Raw genomic sequence first — 13377 nt, forward strand, 5'->3', positions numbered from 1 at the left:
TTGTTTTATAGATTTGATAAGTAAAATTGTGAGGTAATTCCTGAAGCATGTTGTAACAAGAATTTTCTAATCTTACAGGTATGCAGCCTTCAACAAAACCTCTCTGAGGCAAACACTAACAGGGAACACTTAGGAAAGTTTGGTCCCAACATCGTCCAGTTATTAAGGTAATTTCTACAAGGAGATGAAGGAAGGGCCTAATTAACTCCCCATAGGTCACTCGCTGAGAAAATGTCAAAGATTAACATTTCAGAGCATTAGTGTTGTTTACAAACGAGATATTTAGTGTTGGAGACATGTTAAGAGGAATTATTTTGGCACTAAGATTGTGAAGAAAACAAAGCTTTGTCATTCCATTCTCCGCAGTAAGAATATGTACATACCAAAATGATGGCACACACAGGTATTTTGTTGTCGGAATTTCTAGAGAGGAAAAAATACCGAAATGTCAGGGATTCAGATTGGTAAAAACAGTTTCCTGGTATATTTTGGAGGAACGCTCGTTAGTGAACGAGGATAGCAGGCAACATAAACACCAGTAATTGCCATCAAAGTACACTCAGCTATAACTTTGGAATTCACCTGTTGATTAAGTTACATTTGGCAGGTAGAGGTAACGCTTTAATGATCTCCACCGTTTGTTCACTGTAAGGCAATCGTTTTGCTGATAGATGTTAGAGATGACTGAACTCCTGCCAGACTCCACTAAAGCGTGGGTCTGGTATTCCTGTTTGAGATCTAAATGATTCCTCACTGTACATTCAGATACAGGTGTAATGCAATTGGCACAAATAGTTTACATTCTCTACGTTTCTTTGAACAGTGAGTGGGCCGAAATGTTTCCTTACGATTTCCGAGATGATAGGATGATGAACCAACTGAAAGAAATCACACAACGAATTGTAGCTATTTATCCCGAATTACGTACCGATGTCACAAACATCAAACACAACCTAATGAACAGGGTAGGTATACGATTTTGCCACCTCCGATATGTTTCAGTTAATCCTTAACAATGACCTTGTAATTAGTTTCAACACCTCAATATCAGATTGTGTCTGATGTTGACCTTGGTGATTGAGAATGACCTTTGACCTTGACCTTAGTGATTAGGATGGTCACCACCCTGGATTTATAACACTATATAATTGTGGCTATCTGAGGTTAATAGGGATATGTCATGACTTCTGATAAGGCTGGCCAGTATCTACCTCACACCAGCCATGTGGTTTATAAGGCTGATAATTTCATCATTGTTCTTTTTTTTTGACAACTGATAGTGTTCAAAATGGGAACTTCCTGAAAATCACAGATGTGATTTTCAAAATGTTTTTTAGACAACCCAATTTGATGGGATTTTCTTTGAGCTATATAGTTTTAAAGATAAAAATAAGGTGTATAATTTAAAGTCTGGCAAAGCAAGGTCCAAGTCACTTTAAATGGTGAAGGCTAATTAGAGGAACGTAGGAGCAATGTTTGTAAGGGGGAGTGGTCCAGGATAAAGGGTCAGAAAGGTCATGGGAGGCAAGAAATCGTGGGGGTGGCTGTCAGATAAGGGAGATCCAATGGGTATGGACAGTCTTGGGTGACAGAACTGTCATAGTTGATCATGAAAAGCTTGTATGATGGGTCTGAGATAAACATTTTGCAGCTATTATCTATACTCTGAAATAAAGATACATTAATCTTTTGTAAAAAAGGAGTTACCAAAAATTCTAGTCATGTGGCTACATGGAGAGAATAAAAGATTCAGATAAAAGGGTTTGGGGAGGAGAGGAAAACATTCTAGATAGGAGGGAGTGACTTGGAAATTTGAGCCTTAACTCAAACGTAATCAGAAGGTCTTAAAAAATTTCATGATGTTGTAAGCTATTTTTAGACTGCGTATACATGTATATTTTTTAGGAATTTGACACAATCATTGGGTCAGAAAGTTGAGTTTTTATATAGATTTCTCGTCCTGCCTCTGTACTCTCTAAACTTTCGTAATAACTGCTCCGTTGTAGAGTGAATCGGTGCTAAGAAATCTAGTTTCATAATTAAAATGCCAATCATTTAATGGATCCTGCCTAAGATTATGTATCTGTGTAGGCGCCCGTGTGTTACTAGCTGTACATGTTTCCAGGCACCACTTCCCATACCAGCAGATGTAGCCACAGAAAGCTGGCTGTTAAACTAAACAATTCTCCATTAGCAGTTTTAACTTCTCAGCAGATGGTGCTGTAACCTCTCCGGTAGACAATAAATCTTAGACTCCACTCTCTATTTACAGTTGGCAGGCTTACAGAAGTATGAGGAAGAATTGTCCAAATGGAGTGATCAAGCTCTAGAAAAATCCAAATCACAGGAGGTGCCCACGGTAATTAAAACCTATCTGTTTCCTGGTCATCTAGTAAATGTTTGGTGCAGTTTAACAGGTTAACCATAGCTGGTTTTTGAATGCAAGAAAAATAATTGTCTTTCAAGATATCTATTAAGCTCTTCAATGATGATTTTTCCCTATTAACACAAATATTCAGGAAATTATCATCAGATGACTTTTTTGAAATTCTATCCAATAAAATATCTTTAAGAAAAGAGATACAAATGTATGTGAAGTTTTTAATAAACTATTGGAACTTATATTAAAACCAAGAAAATGTCTTATAGACCAGGGCAGAAGATAGTAGAAAGATTTGTTTTGTATTTTACAGACGGACATAACAGAGGTATGTGGTAATCCTTTAGAATTTGCTCAACAACTCACACACATAGAATTGGAGCGGTTACGGTACATCGGACCAGAAGAATTTGTTCAAGCATTTTCCAAAGAATCTCATAGTGCTGAGGTAATTACTAGCTGACTAGATGCATTAAAGTGGTCCCTATCATTAAATATTGATAAAAATCAATTGACATTATTCGATCTCTCCATTCATAATGAATTAATCAAACATGAAAATTCTACCACCTTAATATGGAAAACGTATGTATAAATTACATAGTGTGCAATATCTTAAAAACTATTAAAGTATTTCAACTCTAACAAAAAGATGGAGACATCATGTTCTATCCTTGACTGTGAAGTCACAACCCATAACTGGATTGTTTTCTCTTTACACAGACGACGTACAGAGATGTGAAGAAAACGTCCAATTTAGAAGCCTATGTCCAGTGGTTTAACAGGCTCAGTTACTTTGTAGCTACAGAAATTTGCTCAGTAAGTATAAAAATGAGTATACTAATATAGTGAGTGTTCAATAGCACTTCCTGACATCCTGACGATGACCACCTAGTGGTCAACTAGGACCTCCTGACATCCTGATGATGACCACCTAATGGTCAACACATCAATGACCTCTTGTCCACAGAAAAAGAATCAAATACACTATGTATCTGTATTTTATTTCCTACATTGTTTGAATCTCTTTTGAATCTTCAGTCTTAGATGTAGCGAGATATTAAGTAAAGGGAGCTAACTCATAACATTTTGAAAACAGACCTTATTCAATAAAAATCGAATGTGTTAATAACTCCACTATAAACCTAAAATCTTTCTTTTTTCAGCATTTAAAAAAGAAGAACCGAGTGAAAATGATAGAATATTTCACAGATGTCGCTAAAGAGTGTATCAACATTGGCAACTTTAACTCATTAATGGCTATTATTGGTAAGTATTTAAATAAACTATAAACTTTATTGCTGATATCATATCAAGATATTTTAAGATCAAAAAAATAGTTTGTTTTATTTTAGACAGGACCCAATTGGTTATTTTGTAACTTTTAATTAAACTATATTTTATCGTTACAGCTGGTATGAACATGAGTCCTGTCGCACGGTTAAAGAAAACGGTAAGTTATCCTTCACTAATTGTGTAAATATTACACATTAGGATAACTACATGTATTATAAATCATCAAATTTTGCTTTTGTTATTTTCATGATTTTTAGAAAAATGAAATAAAGGCTATTCTCGAGATTATTTGAAACTGATTTTTATTCAAAATACATTGTACATGTATTAAAACATTTTAGGAACATTTAAACAATGATGACATAATTTTCAGTATGTGGTTTAACGTACTTTGTATTTAATCTGCATCAGAAAATCGTTTCAGTAATTTTCCTGATTTCTAATGATCAATTTAATCATCTGTTTTTTTTTTCTCCTACAGTGGGCAAAGGTGAACACGTCAAAGTTTGACATCTTAGAGGTAAGTTATATTTTATATCATCCGTGTCAGATAATATTGAAAGTGAAAAACCTTTGATTAGATTTTGTTGATATAATTAAACACAATTAAATTCCTTGGTTTCTCAGCATGGAAACAAACATTTTGTTAGTCAGCTGATTATATTGTTCTGATTTTCTACCTACAGCACCAAATGGACCCTTCCAACAACTTTGGTAGTTATAGGTCGTGTTTGAAGGCTGCGATGTGGAGATCGGATAGTGCTGCCACTGATAGAGAAAAGGTATTTGATTGTTCTTTTCTCATTGGAAGAATTTAACCATTGTTCTCTATCTTCAATTGAAATGTTAGGTTATTGAAATACGATGTATTTGGAATATATTTAACATTATATTCCTAATATGATAATAATATAATATAACATAATATAATTTATTCTAATTGCTTTTGTCTTATGTTTTATTTATTAGTTAATTGAAATTTTTCAAGATCTATGAGAAACCGTGAATGGTCTTAAAATTGTTATATCATTTGTTGAAAATGAAAATATTGATCTGTGTAATGTACATTATAAATTGTTTACAATGTATTATTGTCTTTTTTTAGATTGTCATTCCTTTCTTCAGTCTGTTTGTCAAAGACATATATTTCCTCAATGAGGGATGCAATAGCAAGTAAGTAGACTTGAATATTTTTATATATCGACGTAATTCAGTCCAGGGGAGACAACCCTCATTTGAATTGGACTATAATATTCTGTGCCTTATATTGAAAAAGTTAATAGCTGTATAGATATCTGTAAATATTTCTTCTTTCGGTAGATGTCTTCCTCCAGATTTTGATGATTTTTGATGTTTGATTATGGTTTGTAAATATAGTTTATTTTGTTTTAAAGGTTAGCCAATGGGAACATCAACTTTGAGAAGTTTTGGCAGCTGGCAAAGCATATCTCCGACTTTATCAGCTGGCAACAGGTCGAGTGTCCATTCCAGAGATCAGGCGATGTCCTCAGCTACATTCTCACCACGACAGTTTTCTCTGAATCAAGTAAGTTTTGTTTATCAGTTTATATTAGATGTGATCAATAATTTTTTTAAGGTATTCAAAATCTGGTCAAAAGATGTTTGTATTCAGATACTTGTTAACCATTTCTTGACTTATCCATCCTCTTCTCAAAAATGGCAGTCTATAGCTTTTATTAATCTGATTTGAAATCAAATTGGTCATCCTCTCAGATGTTTGCAGTTTACACCTAAATTGTTGAAAGTATTATGGATTATTGTTTAAAGTAACACAATATTGTTTTGAAAATAGAAGAAGGATTGTCAGGCTATTGTCAGAATAGTGTTACCGATTGTTAGGCTATTGTCAGAATAGTGTTACGGATTGTTAGGCTATTGTCAGAATAGTGTTACTGATTGTTAGGCTATTGTCAGAATAGTGTTACTGATTGTTAGGCTATTGTCAGAATAGTGTTTCTGATTGTTAGGCTATTGTCAGAATAGTGTTACTGATTGTTAGGCTATTGTCAGAATAGTGTTACTGATTGTTAGGCTATTGTCAGAATAGTGTTACTGATTGTTAGGCTATCGTCAGAATAGTGTTACTGATTGTTAGGCTATTGTCAGAATAGTGTTACCGATTGTTAGGCTATTGTCAGAATAGTGTTACTGATTGTTAGGCCATTGTCAGAATAGTGTTACTGATTGTTAGGCCATTGTCAGAATAGTGTTACTGATTGTTAGGCTATTGTCAGAATAGTGTTACTGATTGTTAGGCTATTGTCAGAATAGTGTTACTGATTGTCAGGCTATTGTCAGAATAGTGTTACTGATTGTCAGGCTATTGTCAGAATAGTGTTACTGATTGTTAGGCTATTGTCAGAATAGTGTTACTGAGGGAGAACCAGTGCATTCATGGTCTCGTCATATCTGTTGCAATGCAAGTTTGTTTATTTGGTGTTGTAAGGCCAAAAAAAAGCAAATTCTAGACTGTCGATGGTTATAGGACTAACCTGATTTGTATCGTCTGTTTTGTGTGTTGTATTTTAATATAATTCTCTGACCTTACAGCTCTCTCCCTGGCATCTTATGAATGTGAAGCCCCAGAAACCAGCTTTGACAAGGAACGCCACAAAAAGCTTAAGTATGTATCTTTTGATGATAATAAATACATTTCTCCTTTATTAATTTTAACTTTATTTTTGGTCTTTTTGTAAGTTGTTCATATAAAATCCTGTTGCATTTTCCTCAAATTACCAAATATTTGAAATAATGATATTTTTACAATGAATATTTGATTCATCAATAGGTTTATATTTAAGTTGATGATTACTGAAAAATGATCTGACAATAAGTCCCTGTCTGGTCCACTGTGATAGACTTTCTATTTCTAATACAATGGCTAATAAATGCTACTTCCTTGTCTAGCAAACAGCCCACCTCTGATTTTGAAAGCAAATTTACTTGTTAGCCCCCTTTCCTTGGCGTATTACAGATTTAATTAGTGTTTTATATATATACATCATAAAACACATGTTCACTGCAAAATTATTAAATATAATTTAATATGTCATCTGTTTTGTCTTTTCAGAGCACAGGTTGGATTATGACTAGTCCAGAACCCTGTCTTACACAGGAAATCCAAGCGTAGGAAATGAACAAAAGACAGTTGTGAAATGTGAAAGGACACAAAAAATTACAAATATCAGTCTTTCGACTTCGGGAGGGAGTGTACTGCAATCCAGAGTTGTGTTCAGTAAACTCATTTGTTATAAGTCTCTGTGAGATAACTTATCTTGCTGGTCAAGATATGAATGGACATTCCAGAGTGTGGTATCCAGGATGTTTGGCATCCTGGTCATCCGGACTTGATCCTGTGTCTCAGAAATCGTTCCAGGAAAACCTAAAGTGCTACTTATCATGTATTTATATCCCGGAACAGACTGATATTACTGGTCACAGATCAGGAGGATGGACGTAGCCAGTATACCATGTGGAGTATGTGTGTGTGAGAGAATCGTTATATTTATATGTATGGTGGGCACACAGAGAGATAGAAAAATATGCAGAGTATATTTATATTTCATTATTAAAGCTTAGAAAACATATTCATTGGCACCTGGCACTTCCAATTAGGGTAAGGGTTGATAATTTAGTCATTTGATAAGGTTAATTGGGGTTAGACAGCCAAAAGTGATATTTTGGGGCATACAAATATTTCAGATGTGATACAAAGTTGTTTAAGTCAGGTGTCAGTTAAGTTAGGTCTCCCCAGTCCTTAATATTTAAAAATTGATTTTGAAATGGAATCCTAAAATGCATTGTATTATACATTTTTTTTAATCTAATTTAAGAGCAAATGATTAATATATGAAAGTATTTGGTTTTGTTCTGAAATGTAGCTACCAGCCCAAAATGTTCAAATAATAACAAATAATTTTAATGTGGAACGGATCTAATAATTGCTCATATATTTTTAAGATATAAAAGATTAATAATAATTTTGAAATTATAAACATAACTTAAAAATCTCAAAACAAGGTTCATTTAATGAATTTCTTTTTTTTGATGATGAAAATTGTAAAAGACAAAATTGTACACCAGTATATATAATTTATATAGAACAGATAAATGATACAATACTCATTGTGATAGTGTGAGAAGAATGAAACTGGTGCTGAAAAGATTGTCATATCTTATGCATTTATCATCCAGATCTCTCATTTTTAACTTTTGTGTTGTCTATTGTTGTCCAGGTGTAAGTAATCTTTCTTGTCATGTATAATTGTCTCCCCTTAGTGTAGTTCTCCAACAACATCTCATAATCTTACAAAAACTGCAGTGAATCCTTTGGCAGTAGAAGATAAATACATTTCTAGTTTTGTTATATAACAGACTTATAGCTTAATAACAAATGAAAACTAGTACATATTTGTAGATAATGTAAATACGTAGTATTGTTTAGGAGAAATTTAGACACAAACTTAATCTTCTAAATTTTATTAGATCTGCAAATAATATTGCCTGCTATCTGGTTGATGTTGTTGAGAATTAATAATGTATTCTGCTCCAGAACGATGAAAGGAGTTTATCTTCCTCCTGACTTTGTATTTATTTGGGCTTTTGTAGAATTCATCCTACCTCCCCTGAAACTTAATAAGGAATGTCCCATTCATACATACTATTCCAAATGGTATACATTTCTGGGATGATAGGATGAAATACAGTCTGTATCAAAGTTCTATGTTGTCTGTCTGACCAGTGACTTTTTTGTCTCTATGATTCTTCAACTATTCCACTTTCGGAACTTCTTCGTCATGATTTCATTTTAAGAAAATTATATCCTTCATGTAAATTATGTGTTTGATCAGGGTACGAGACTCCAGTCCATCCGAGGATACATCTAACGACATGCTACTATGTAGTCAATTAAAGATAGATTTATATTTTACACAATATCAATTTATTGCTGAAAATAAACTGTTATTGAGTTAATTTTTTTATAACTATTAATTTAAAAATGGCAAACAACAGATAAGTCCTTCCATGTGGATGTGATGTAAGATTATTTTTGTTTTCATTTGTATTTGTTAATGTTATTACCAGGTATATATCACCATTTAATCTGTTCAAAGTTACTTATGTGTGCAATAACTAGATGGAAAATAAGGGGGTTGGTTAAATAGGTTTGTATATCATTCTAGAAAATGAAAGTATATGGGTTGGTATAAAGTATATAGAAAATGAAAGTAGGAGATTTGAGTATAAACGCTGAAAATGAAAGTAAGGGTTTTTGCCTATTGACATGGATAGTGAAAGGTAGGACGTTTGGTGATAAATGTGGAAAAAGAAGTAGGAGTGAGACTTGTTTTAATATGATAATGGAGTATCTGTTATTAAATTTAATGGTAATTAGTGCACAAAATATTTGCAAAAGATTGCTGATAAATAAAAATTGAATATTAATTATTTGAAATAATATGGGAATATTTTGTGTTATTCTGTGATGTTGAAGTACTAGGTAATGTACACACTATGTGACTTTGTGCAAGAGGTTGTTATTTATAGCATTAAATCATCAAATTTTCATCTTCATTTAATTTATCTTCTGTTTGTTCACAAATATCATCATCATTAGATCTTCATCTTTCATCCTCATTTAAAATCAACTTGTAAGATAAATGACCATGCTTATTGTTAAAGAATCATTTAAGTTAATATTAAATACGTTATAAATTTCACATTGAAAATTGTGTCAAGTTCTTGTTACCCTTTGTTAAAACAACACTGTAAAAATATGAATTTATTGATGTATAGATATCAACGTATTCATAATTTTAGACATGTTGAATCTCTCAATGAATAAAACATGAAAACTATTTGAATTTATTTTTTTGTTTGTTATATGTTTGCAATGAAGGGCATAGTCTTATGGAGTCAATATGTGGGTTACATCGAGATGTCACGTAGGTTCTGAATGGGAATGGGATATAAAACTTTAAAGGAATTTGAAATAAATTGTGCCAAGTCCCTGTGATTTGGTCAGGTAGGGGTAAGGGGTGCCAGTGGACCCAGCTCTTGGGAGTTATGGTGCATAACGAGGAAATGGAGGCAGCATAAAACAGCTGACACAGGGATGTAGGATGTGAATACCATTATAGGGTCTCCTTCATCCCCCTAGTTTCTCGTTTCTCTGTACCTCTCGGACATGACTGGTCGGTCATTGACACCCACACCTGATAGGTGGGATCATTACTGGGGTCATTGACGACTAAGGCCCGATTTGTGGGCCTTTGACAGCCTGGGGCTGAATGGTGGGGTAGTGACGGTCCAGTTCAGATTGGTGGGTAATTAACAGTCCAGACCTGATAAGTGGGCAATTAAAATTATCAGACCTATTTGATTGATTATTGACAGTCCAGACCCGATTGGTTGGCCATTGACAGTGATTGTAGTGTCGTTGACGGCCCAGACTTCATTGACGACCTGATCCAGGTCATTGGCTGCATAAACAAGAAAGTTGGGTCACTTCCGGTCCAGATCTGACTAGTGGGGTCATTGACATTTCAGACCTGAATCCAGTACCAATGGCAATCCAGAATGGTTTGGTTGGGTCATTGACGACCCAGACTTACTATTGGTGTCATTGATCTCCCTTATCTGATTGATTGAGGGCCCAGACCTGGTTAGTGGGTCATTGGTGGCTCAGGTATAATTGATGTGTTATTGGTGGCCCAGGTATGGTTGGTAGGTTATTGACAGCCCAGGTATGATTGGTAGGTCATTGGTGACCCAGGTATGATTTGTAGGTTATTGGTGGCCAAGGTATGATTGATGTGTTATTGACGGCCCAGACCTGGTTAGTAGGTCATTGGTGACCCAGGTATGATTTGTAGGTTATTGGTGGCCAAGGTATGATTGATGTGTTATTGACGCCCAGACCTTGTTGTAGGTTATTGTCGGCCCAGACCTGGTTGGTAGGTTATTGGTGGCCCAGGTATGATTGGTGTGTTATTGACGGCCCAGGTATGATTGGTGTGTTATTGACGGCCCAGACCTGGTTGGTAGGTCATTGGTGGCCCGGGTATGATTGGTAGGTTATTGGTGGCCCAGACCTGGTTGTAGGTTATTGGTGGCCCAGGTATGATTGGTAGGTTACTGACAGTCCAGACCCGGTTGGTAGGTTATTGGTGGCCCTGACCTGGTTGGTAGGTTATTGACAGCTCAGACCCGGTTGGTAGGTTATTGGTGGCCCAGGTGTGATTGGTAGGTTATTGACGGCCCAGACCTGGTTGGTAGGTTATTGGTGACTCAGGTATGATTAGTGTGTTATTGACGGCCCAGACCTGGTTGTAGGTTATTGGTGGCCCATACCTGGTTGTAGGTTATTGGTGGTCCAGGTATGATTGGTGTGTTATTGACGGCCCAGACCTGGTTGGTAGGTTATTGACAGTCCAGACCTGGTTGATAGGTTATTGACGGCCCAGATTTGGTTGGTAGGTTATTGGTGGTCCAGGTATGATTGGTGTGTTATTGACGGCCCATACCTCGTTGGTAGGTTATTGGTGGTCCAGGTATGATTGGTAGGTTATTGGTGGCCCAGGTATGATTGGTAGGTTATTGACGGTCCAGACGTGGTTGGTAGGTTATTGGTGGCCCAGACCTGGTTGATAGGTTATTGGTGGCCCAGATCTGATTGGTGTGTTATTGACGGTCCAGACGTGGTTGGTAGGTTATTGGTGGCCCAGATCTGATTGGTAGGTTATTGACGGCCCAGGTATGATTGGTAGGTCATTGGTGGCCCAGGTATGATTGGTAGGTTATTGGTGGCCCAGGTATGATTGGTAGGTCATCGGTGGCCCAGGTATGATTGGTAGGTCATTGGTTGCCCCGGATATGATTGGTGTGTTATTGACGGCCCAGGTATGATTGGTAGTTCATTGACGGCCCAGGTATGATTGGTAGGTTATTGGTGGCCCAGGTATGATTGGTAGGTCATTGGTGGCCCAGGTATGATTGGTAGGTTATTGGTGGCCCAGGTATGATTGGTGTGTTATTGGTGGCCCAGGTATGATTGATGTGTTATTAACGGCCTAGATCTCTGGTTGTAGGTTATTGACGGCCCAGATCTGATTAGTAGGTTATTGACAGTCCAGACCTGGGTTATTGGTTATTGACGGTCCAGACGTGGTTGGTAGGTTATTGGTGGCCCAGACCTGGTTGATAGGTTATTGGTGGCCCAGACCTGGTTGGTAGGTTATTGGCTGCCCAGATCTGATTGGTGTGTTATTGACGGCCCAGACCTGTTTGGTGCGTCATTGGTGGCCCAGGTATGATTGGTGTGTTATTGACGGCCCAGACCTGGTTGGTAGGTTATTGACAGTCCAGACCTGGTTGGTAGGTTATTGACGGCCCAGATTTGGTTGGTAGGTTATTGGTGGTCCAGGTATGATTGGTGTGTTATTGACGGCCCATACCTCGTTGGTAGGTTATTGGTGGTCCAGGTATGATTGGTAGGTTATTGGTGGCCCAGGTATGATTGGTAGGTTATTGACGGTCCAGACGTGGTTGGTAGGTTATTGGTGGCCCAGACCTGGTTGATAGGTTATTGGTGGCCCAGATCTGATTGGTGTGTTATTGACGGTCCAGACGTGGTTGGTAGGTTATTGGTGGCCCAGATCTGATTGGTAGGTTATTGACGGCCCAGGTATGATTGGTAGGTCATTGGTGGCCCAGGTATGATTGGTAGGTTATTGGTGGCCCAGGTATGATTGGTAGGTCATCGGTGGCCCAGGTATGATTGGTAGGTCATTGGTTGCCCCGGTATGATTGGTGTGTTATTGACGGCCCAGGTATGATTGGTAGTTCATTGACGGCCCAGGTATGATTGGTAGGTTATTGGTGGCCCAGGTATGATTGACGTGTTATTGGTGGCCCAGGTATGATTGATGTGTTATTAACGGCCTAGATCTCTGGTTGTAGGTTATTGACGGCCCAGATCTGATTAGTAGGTTATTGGTTGCCCCGGTATGATTGGTGTGTTATTGACGGCCCAGGTATGATTGGTAGTTCATTGACGGCCCAGGTATGATTGGTAGTTCATTGACGGCCCAGGTATGATTGGTGTGTTATTGGTGGCCCAGGTATGATTGATGTGTTATTAACGGCCTAGATCTCTGGTTGTAGGTTATTGACGGCCCAGATCTGATTAGTAGGTTATTGACAGTCCAGACCTGGTTGGCAGGTTATTGGTGACTCAGGTATGATTGGTGTGTTATTGACAGTCCAGACCTGGTTGGTAGGTTATTGTCGGCCCAGACCTGGTTGGTAGGTTATTGACGGCCCAGGTATGATTGGTGTGTTATTGGTGGCTCAGGTATGAGTGGTGTTAGTGACAGCCCGGGGGAGGTGTGTGTGTCGGTAGGGGACATGTGTCGCTTTAGCAATACCCATCATGACTGTTTTATTTTAATTTGTCAACAAAACAGTATTCGCAAAGTTTAAAAAGCCTAAACTCTATTCAGTTAAAAGTCTTTGAAAGAACGCGGTACATTGAAAATATAACCCCGTACCCACAATTTGAGTCAGGCAGCTGTTCAATCAACATAATAAAATACTCTGGTGAAAATGGGGGGAAGGGAGGGCGAGTTATCTCTCTTTGTTGGAACTCTGTTCTCGCATGAGCTCGTGATGCGGTCTCC

At 37.1% G+C, this 13377-nt stretch overlaps 1 protein-coding gene across 7 annotated transcripts in view; it reads left to right on the forward strand.

Moving 5' to 3' along the window:
- LOC117333759 (ras-GEF domain-containing family member 1B-like) overlaps positions 1 to 9555 on the forward strand; it is a 100994-nt gene extending 91439 nt beyond the window's left edge. For all 7 annotated transcript variants that reach the window (XM_033893184.1, XM_033893199.1, XM_033893205.1 and 4 more), the window contains 13 exons: positions 79 to 167; positions 824 to 965; positions 2273 to 2359; positions 2694 to 2828; positions 3104 to 3199; positions 3547 to 3649; positions 3793 to 3833; positions 4158 to 4196; positions 4363 to 4458; positions 4782 to 4849; positions 5071 to 5222; positions 6248 to 6320; positions 6768 to 9555. In XM_033893184.1, coding sequence (XP_033749075.1) covers positions 79 to 167; positions 824 to 965; positions 2273 to 2359; positions 2694 to 2828; positions 3104 to 3199; positions 3547 to 3649; positions 3793 to 3833; positions 4158 to 4196; positions 4363 to 4458; positions 4782 to 4849; positions 5071 to 5222; positions 6248 to 6320; positions 6768 to 6786 — 1140 coding nt within the window. In that variant the 3' untranslated portion in view covers positions 6787 to 9555. The remainder of the gene's footprint in view (positions 1 to 78; positions 168 to 823; positions 966 to 2272; positions 2360 to 2693; positions 2829 to 3103; positions 3200 to 3546; positions 3650 to 3792; positions 3834 to 4157; positions 4197 to 4362; positions 4459 to 4781; positions 4850 to 5070; positions 5223 to 6247; positions 6321 to 6767) is intronic.
- The last annotated feature ends 3822 nt before the right edge of the window (positions 9556 to 13377 follow it).

Source organism: Pecten maximus, chromosome 1 (assembly GCF_902652985.1).
Source record: "Pecten maximus chromosome 1, xPecMax1.1, whole genome shotgun sequence".
NCBI lineage: Eukaryota > Metazoa > Mollusca > Bivalvia > Pectinida > Pectinidae > Pecten > Pecten maximus.